At 18.8% G+C, this 9,435-nt stretch overlaps 2 protein-coding genes across 3 annotated transcripts; one reads left to right on the top strand and one right to left on the bottom strand.

The window, feature by feature from the left end:
• Window positions 1–299: 299 nt before the first annotated feature.
• Window positions 300–4,474, top strand: PGSY75_0930500 (putative diacylglycerol kinase; the record flags this gene model as incomplete). Its single annotated transcript, XM_018785709.1, has 2 exons — window positions 300–4,300; window positions 4,438–4,474. The coding sequence occupies 2 exons, from the start codon at window positions 300–302 to the stop codon at window positions 4,472–4,474; spliced, it is 4,038 nt and encodes a 1,345-aa protein (XP_018642050.1).
• Window positions 4,475–4,846: 372 nt separating this feature from the next.
• Window positions 4,847–8,430, bottom strand: PGSY75_0930400 (hypothetical protein; the record flags this gene model as incomplete). Of its 2 annotated transcripts, none has more annotated exons than XM_018785708.1 (8): window positions 4,847–4,938; window positions 5,126–5,288; window positions 5,464–5,656; window positions 5,815–5,923; window positions 6,086–6,161; window positions 6,267–6,379; window positions 6,465–6,538; window positions 6,671–8,430. In XM_018785708.1, 8 exons carry the CDS (start codon window positions 8,428–8,430, stop codon window positions 4,847–4,849), a joined length of 2,580 nt encoding a protein of 859 aa, XP_018642049.1. The 2 variants fall into 2 exon arrangements, with proteins under 2 accessions (XP_018642049.1, XP_018642048.1); XM_018785707.1 differs by having other exon boundaries at window positions 4,847–4,948; window positions 5,130–5,288.
• Window positions 8,431–9,435: the final 1,005 nt, after the last annotated feature.

The following is a 9,435-nucleotide window of genomic DNA, read 5'->3' as shown; positions in this document are numbered from 1 at the left end:
AAAAAAAAAAAAAAAAAAGAAATTGTCAATTTTAATAACAATTATCAACTTACAAATTAAATTCAAAATAAAAATAAATACATAAAAAAATAAATAAAAAAAGAAGGAAAAAAGAAAACAATACAATACAACAATATTACAACATAATAATAATATAAATATTATAAAATGTGTAAATATAATAACCATCATAAAAAATATACCAAGTTAATTAAAACCTTTCAGTTTATCTTTTTTTTTTTTTTTTTTTTTTTTTTTTTTTTTCTATACTAAAAAAAAAACTCTAGTTTTTATAAGAAATGGAAGATTTTGCTTATATTGATAAAAATGTTTACATAAATATTCTACTTGTATTTATTAAAAAAATAAAAGATTACCTAGTAGGAATAGGTATATTGAAAATCCTTTTTTGTGTTTGTATTATATTGTTGAGTGTTTTTATTGCGAAAAGAAAAAATAAAAAGAAGAAGAAAATAAATGTATATCTACAATTAAATAGAAAAAAAAATAATAGTACCAAAGTTTCGAATAGTTCAAAAAAGTCTACTATAAGTAATGAAGATGATATATCACAAAAGAATTTATCAAAAATAAGTGAAAGTGGAAAAATAGAAGAAATATCTAATGGATATTATCATTTAACATATACATCTCATATATTTAATTTAAAAACCATAAATAGAATAGAATTATGTAATGTTTGTGAAGAGAATATATATTCTTTTTTTTTTCATAAAAAAAATATTTTTGAATGTATTATGTGTAGAAATAAATGTCATATAGAATGTGCTCCAAATTCAAATTTGATGAGTTGTAAAACTAGTGTATTTTTTAAAAATAAGCATAAATTTATAAAATTAAGAAATTGTTCTTGGAATGATAAATGTGATATTTGTGATCAAAAATTTTATTTCTTTTCTTTATATACACTTTTAAAAAGACACATATATAAATGTATATGGTGTAATAAATATTTTCATTTAAGATGTTTAATTAAAAATTCTTATAAAAAAAAAAAAATAATAAAAGAAAATGATGATGAAAATGTAGTAGATAAACAAAAAATGAAAAATTTGTGTACATATGGTAATAATGAATATATATTATACCCTTATCAATTAACTATCAAAGAAAATGTATTAATAGATTTTTTAATAAGTGCATATAATAAAGTGAAAGAAAATGATATAAAATTAGATGACATATTTTTAAGTTATACATTAAATGATTTTTATAATATTGAAAAAAAATATAAAAAAGATATGATAGAACCTATAGAACAATTTCCTTCAAATAAAATTAGAAGTGTAAATGATTTATTATATTTTGATTATGTAAATCATTTTAAAAGTTTTAGAAATATGAAAAAAAAAAAAAAAAAAAAAATTATTCAAATTCATCTAAATTTCTTATTAAATTTCTTCCCAGTACATTTACCAATATATCATATCAAAAGTAATAAAACATTTCTACTCATATTTGTAAATGTAAAAAGTGGAGGACAAACAGGAAAAAATCTTTATCAAGAATTGTTAATGTATTTTAATCCTATACAAATTATAAATATAAAAAGTGAAAAAAATGTATTAAATGCATTAAATTTATTTAAACAAATGTTTTATTTAAAAAAAATTATATTGCTTATATGTGGAGGTGATGGTACTATAAGTATTTTTATAGATACATTAATAAAGTTCTTCTTAAAACAAAATTCAAACATTGAAAATAAAACACAAGGGGATAAAAATGAACAAATTAATAAAGAACCTATTCTAAATAATAATGATAAAAATAAAACAACCTCATCTAATAAAACGACATTTTTAAATAAAACATTAACTAACATTACCGAAAAAATAAGATACAATAAAGATCTTTTAAAGAAAAAATGGGGGGGTACTCCAACAGCGCAAACCAATACCAATAATAACAATCATATGAATGCTCAAGGTGGCAAATTATCATCTAAATTTTTTCTTATAAAAAGAAAAATGAAGAAAAAAAAAAATAATAATAATAATAATAATAATGATAATAATGACAATGATAAATATTCTACCAGTGAAGAAGATACAAGCGATTTTAGTGATACAGACGATGAAGATAATGAAGAAGAAAAATTTTCTAGCATAAAAGAACAACTTTTTAAAACCAAAGTTAATGAAGATACATTAAATGTTACCGAAAATTATGAACATATTTATAAACAAATCAAAAATTTTCAAAATAAAAATGTATATGAAAAGGATGATACATATGAAGATAATGCAGAGGATAATAAGAATAATATTGAACACAACCATAAAAAAAAAAAAGAAAAAAAAAAGGATAATAACAAAAATAATAATTCTATTATGTATGATCATGTGTCAGATATTAATGAAGATTGTTATTTTTCAGCTACAGGATTTGAAGGAGAGAGTATATATCATAATGTATACTATGATCATAATAATAAAAACTGTAATGATTTACATATGACAACAAATATTAGTGATAACTTATGTGGATATTATGGAGATACCAAAAAGAAAAAGCTTAAATATATGGTAAAAGATGATAATATTAACAGTAATAATAATAACAATAATAATAATAATAATAATAATAATAACAATAACAACAATAACAACAACAACAACAACAACAATAATAATAATAATAATAATGATGGTGATTCTGCTTTTGTTTCTATTAACAATAATAATGATAATAATATTAATAATAAGACGACGACTATTACTTCTACTAAGTCCACTTCTAATACTACTCATAATAACAGTACCTGTATTACCAATAATGAAGATCATAATATGAGCGATAAAAAAAATGAAGGCTTAAACAAAATTAACAACATAGAAGAATTTAATAAAGGTGAAATGTGTATGTATGAAAAACAATGCAATTTGTTAGAAAATATGAATAATGATTATAAATTAATAAACCCCGAATATGATGAAAAAAGTCATATAGATGATGAAACTTTTTTTGATAGTTGTGATAAAAGTAAAGATGATATACAATGTACTCATAGCAATTTAATATTAAAAGAACTTAGTGAAGAAACAAATTTAGAAAAAGATAATGAAGAAGATAATAATTATTCATTAGAATCTTGTATTTCTACAACACCTTTATGTGTATTACCATTAGGTACTGGGAATGATCTAAGTATTAGTTTAGGTTGGGGTAGTGAATATAATAATGATATATTTTTTTATTTAAATAAATTAAAAAATTGTCAAAATGAAATAGTAGATGTATGGAATATGAAAGGATATGATTTAAATAATAATTTAATTTTAAATAATAGTTTTATCAATTATTTCGATATAGGAATTATAGCTAGATTAGCTTTACATTTTGATAATATTAGGAAAAAATATCCACACTTTTTTAATAGCAGAATAGGGAATAAAATATTATATGGAGAAGTAGGGTTTAGAGATTTCTGTTTTAATACATATAAATATAAATTAAATAAAAATATAAAAATATATTGTGATGGGAAAAAAGTAAATATAGAAGAAAATCTAGAAAGTGTTTGTATAATAAATATACCTTACTTCCTAGGAGGCATAAAAATATGGAAAGATGATGAATTAGAAAAAAATTATTATTCTGATGTTGAAAAGGAAAATGACAAAATAAATGATAGTGAATATATAAGTGATCATGAAAAAGGAGATAATAATAATAATAATAATAAAAAGAACAAAAAGAAAACAAAAAGAAAAATAAAACATAATAATACTATTAATAAAGATGAAAATAATACAGATAATTTTAATGATAATAGTTTTGAAAGTTATTCAAGTAGTAAAAATATTCATAATAAATATGATAATGATTATAAAAAAAATTTATATACAGATCAAGATAAACAAAATATTATCAATAATATATCATTAAAAAAAGATCAATTAACAAACGAAACAAATATTAATTCTCCTGAAATAAAAAATATTGAAAAGTTTATTAACAGAAATGAAAATACATCAGATTATGCAAATAATATTTATAAATCATATAGATTAGATTCTTATAAACAAAAAAAAACACAACACAAATATAGAAAACAAAAAATTAATGATAAAGTTATTGAAGTTATAGGTTTTAGAAATATGTTCCATCTATTTCAAGTACAATTAGGAATGTCTAAAGCAATCAAACTCTGTCAAGGAAGTGAAATTGTTGTTAAAATTAATAAAAAGTTTATTAGAAATAAAAACAAAATATATTTTCAATATGATGGAGAACCTGGCTATCTTAATATCCATAAATTGCATTTTACTCACAAGTAAGAAAATAAAACAAAATAAAATAAATAAAATAAAATAAAATAAAATATTTTAAATGGGTTAAAATACTTATTGATTATATGGATAATACATATGACTATTTTTTTTTTTTTTTTTTTTTTTTTTTTTACAGATGCCAATGTACGTTTTTATCACCAAAGGATGCCATTTGATATAATTTGAGAAATATGTTTTTCCTTTTTATTTTCTTTCTTTTTTTGTTAAATGTATATGTATACATACGTACACACATATATATATATGTGAATTATTTTATAATTTGCTAATTCCTTTTTTTGTTCTTATTATATATATATATATTTTCCTTTTTTAATATATTATCCTTTTTATAAATCATAAATAAATTATTTAACATATGTGACTTCATTACTTTTGAATTTGTTTTTAAAAAAAATAAATAAATATATGTAAAATTCATATAAAATCAAATAAATATATATATATATACATATATATATATTATATACAATAAAAAAAATCAAAATTCAAATATATATTATATGTTCTCACATAAATAAATGGTCTCATTTTTTTTTTTTTTTTTGGACACTTTGTCTATTTAAAAGTTTATATTTTTTGGAATCATTTTTGCTTAACGTGATTGCATTACGACATCCTTTTCCACCCTAGAAAAAAAAAGAAAAAAATATATTAATATAAATATCCATACATTCAAAATAAAAAAAACCTACACACATGTTAAATACATATATATATATATTTATATATATATATATATTTATATATGTTATACTTTGTGCATAGTTGTGCATTTTTTTTCTTTTTTATTAATATATATTTACTTACCTCCCAAAACTTTCCACCCTTTTTTAATTTTTTATCCCTTTGACAAATACACACTTCATCGTCACTAAACTCTCTGTAACAAAACCCACAAATAAACCTCTTCGCAGTGTCACACTGATGATTACTATTTAAATCATGGCACGTTGGACAAGGAAAAATCTACACACTAAATATAAATATAAATATAAATATAAATATAAATATATATATATATATATAATTATCAATGTTCATATAAAGTGTGGTAAAAAAATTATTATTGTTCATAATAAAAAAAAAAAAAAAATGAAAATATAATACTTCTATATAAATACATTTTTTTGTAGTCGCTTACTTTGTTACAACAAGGGAATTTAAATAACCTATGCGATTTTTTAAAATGCTTACATGCTCCATCTTTAACTTCTATATTATTTATTTTTATCATATTTTTTGTTTTTTCTATTTTTAAATTATTTGAAGCTGTTGGTATAGCTTTTTTAGTCGACTTTTTTTTGGTAAATAATTTGTTTATCATATCATCAATTCTGTATCATATATTCAAAAAAAAAAAAGAATATAAATAAATATATAAAATTTGGCATATATATTACACGTTAAAATTACTTATATTAATTCAATATACACAAAAATAAAGGGTACATAACATATAATACATTATACATTTATTTATTTGTTTGTTTACTTTTTTAAGCTTTCGGTATTTGCATTAATTGGCTCGTCAAAGGAAATGTCTTTGTATTTAAACTCTAATTTCGAAAAACACTTTTGACAGTTCACATTTATTTCTTTACCTATGAAGGGGGAACATATATATATATATATATATATATATATATATATATACATACATATAATATTATTGAAAATGAATATATATGTCATGTGAATACCCACTTGTAATAAATTTATTATTATTATTATTATTATTATTATTATTTATTTATTTATATAACCTGATGTGACATTTTTAAAAAGGTTTTTTCTTCCACAACTCTCACAATTAACACTGTAATCAGCTGTTAGTAAATCCTACAAGAAAAAACATAAAATATATACAATGAGTTATTACAATTTATTTTTATTATATATTATGTTTTTATTTAATTTTATTTATTTTTTTTTTTCTTATATAACCATTAGTGAGCATTGATTGAACTTCAAAATACAAATACAAGTGTTTTCCATGAAACAAATATTTCTGTAAACTTCAACAACAGCACTGTTGGAGCAATTGACACAAGTACATACTGTATTAGAAAATATATATATATATATATATATATATGTAATATATGTATCTCTTTTTTTTTTTTTTTTTTTTTTTTTTTTTACTTATTTGACAAGAGTCCTTGCTTGTTGAGGTTACATCAAATGTATTGCAACACCTGTTACAAATTAACTGTAGCCTAAAAAAATAAAATATATATATATATATATATATTTTTAATATTACTTCTTTTTTATGTACCCACATATGTAAACTAAAAAAACATAATAATATATTTATATACATTTTTATTACTCTTATTAATCCTTACTTTAATAATACTGCCTTATATAATGATATATTTTTTAAATGAACATTATTTAATAATAAACTCTTTCCCTTTATATTCATATTATTATTAATATTCATATCATCACTATCTATATCTTGTTCGTGTTCTTCATCATCTTTTATATCATCATTATTTATTTCATTTTTTGAATTTTTTAAATCTTCTGATCCTTGTTTTATATTTGTTTCTTCTTTTTCTTTTTTTTGTTCTGTTACTTCTTTAAGTTTTTTTTTTTCTTTCAAAACAACAGCTCTACAATAAAGAAAACGTTTTAAACAATCATCAGCTGTTCTGGTTTTTACGACTTCACTAATTTTTTCCCATTTTTCAGGACAATTTTTTAAATTCTTATAAATTCTTAATCCTTCTTCAAGTAAGGTCTGTTCTTCGCTTTTCCAATTCATAACTTTTTTTTTTTCTTCTTCTCTTTTAATTCTTTTTAATTCATCACTTATATATTTATCACTTTGTTTATCTGAATTTAATTCCTTGTCTTCACTAACAACATTATTTACAGAATCATTTATATTATCATTTATATTATCATTTATATTTTTATTTATATTTTCATTTATATTTTTATTTATATTATCATTTATATTTTCTGTTACATTTATATTTTCACTATCATTATTATTATTATTATTATCTTCTCTTTTAAATGATATATCATTTCTATCTCTCACTTCATCTTCCCTTAGTTTTAAAAATTTATTTTCATATTCGTCCATATTTGCTAATTCATTCTCTATATTTTTATTTTCCTCTTTAAGAAAAGATTCATTTTTATCTTGCATGTGCAGGTTATTTGATTCTTTTAAATAATTATGTTCTTTTTGATAACCCCTATATGATTGGCTGTGTTTCTTAAAATTTCTGTTTAATAACTTTTCATCATCATAATTTTTATAAAATTGATTCTTTTTATAATTCATATATGTATTATTACTTTGGTATGTATATTTTTTTTCATTATAACTGCCATAGTTATTATTATAAAATCTATTATATCTATTCCTATAATTATAATTATTTTTTACTATAGAATCACTTTGTTTATCATCATCATAATCATCCATATTAATAGAATCTTCATTATTCATGTATGTATCAATACGTTTATTTAAAATGTTCTTATGAATATTAGAGTTGTCATTCATATGACTTTCTTTTTTTGTTAAATTATTTTTAGGATACGTATTATATACATTTTTATTATTCCTATTTGAAAAATTATCAAAATTATTATTACTATTATTATTATTTTTAAAGCGGTTCGACATATATACGTTTCTTTTTCTGGTAACTAATTCATTCTTACAATAATAACTATTATTATTATTATTATTATTGTTGTTGTTGTTGTTGTTTATTTTTCCTTTTATATTATTATTTAATTCTTGGTCATTTTTTTTATGACTACTCATATTATTCACATTTTTCGTCATTTTTTTTATATCGTATTTTTCTCTTGATTCTATATCACCCTCGTGAGCATTGTCATTTTGTTTTTCTTTATTCTTCATATACCCATAAAACATTTTTTCCTTCTTTAAATAATTTGTTGCATGTTCATGATAATTATTTATAGAAGAAAAAGAACCTTTCTCACTCAATATATTTATATTATTACTACTACTACTACTATTATTATTATTATTATTATTAATATTATTATTATTGTTAATATTATTATTATTTTCCTTGTGAATATATTTTTTTTTATCCATTTCACACATTTTATTACCTTTTTGTAACTTTTTTTTTTCTCTTTATGTTGTAGATTATATAAATCTGCGTTATGTTCAATGTTTATATCATTAAATATATGTTCTGTGTATTTTTTTATAACGAAATAATATGGATACGCTTTTTTTTTTTTAATTATAAATTATTATCATTGTTATTTAAATCACTGGAATAATTTTTATTATATTTTTTTTTTTTCATTTACATGTGATGTTTATTAAAATATTCTCTTTATTATTTTTATTCTTTTATTCATATGTTGTTTTATTATATTCAATCATATTATTTTTTATTTTCTTCATGCTACTTTTAAAACTTCATATATGATTATAAATATATTTTAATGTATAAGAAAGAAACGTTTGGTATTTTTTTTTTTTTTTTAAATCTAATCATATTTTTTTATATTTTCTTTAATATCTCATCATGAATAAAAAAAAAAAAAAATAAAAATTTAATGTTATTATTAAAGTTATTTTTATAATTGTTGGAATGTTTATAAAAAAAAAAAAAATGCTTTTTATGTATGCGTAAAAAAAAAAAATATATATATATATTATACATAATTATATACGTAAATATATTTATATATATAATACATATAATAAATTTTACTGTACTTTTTTTATTTTAAAAGATTTGCTATTAAATCTATATATAAATATAAAATAGAACTTGAAAAGAAAAAAAAAAAATATAATATATATATGTAAAAATGTATAAATGTATAATTTTTTTTTTTTTTTTTTTTTTATTATAATATTTATCATTTTTTAAAATATTTTGAAACATGACTAAAATATCACTATTCCTATATTACTAAATATATATATTATTATATATATTGTGTAATATTTATATGTATATATTAATATATATATATATATATATATATATATATACCAATATATATTTTTAAAAAATATATTTATATATATATATATATATATTTTCAAAAAAAAAATTAAAGTAACATCTTTTAACTCCTACATTTT

The sequence above is a fragment of the Plasmodium gaboni genome, chromosome 9 (genome assembly GCF_001602025.1).
Source record: "Plasmodium gaboni strain SY75 chromosome 9, whole genome shotgun sequence".
In the NCBI taxonomy this organism is placed as follows: Eukaryota; Apicomplexa; class Aconoidasida; order Haemosporida; family Plasmodiidae; genus Plasmodium; species Plasmodium gaboni.
The sequence above is the reverse complement of the archived record's forward strand: the minus strand, read 5'-3'. Positions and strand labels throughout refer to the sequence as shown.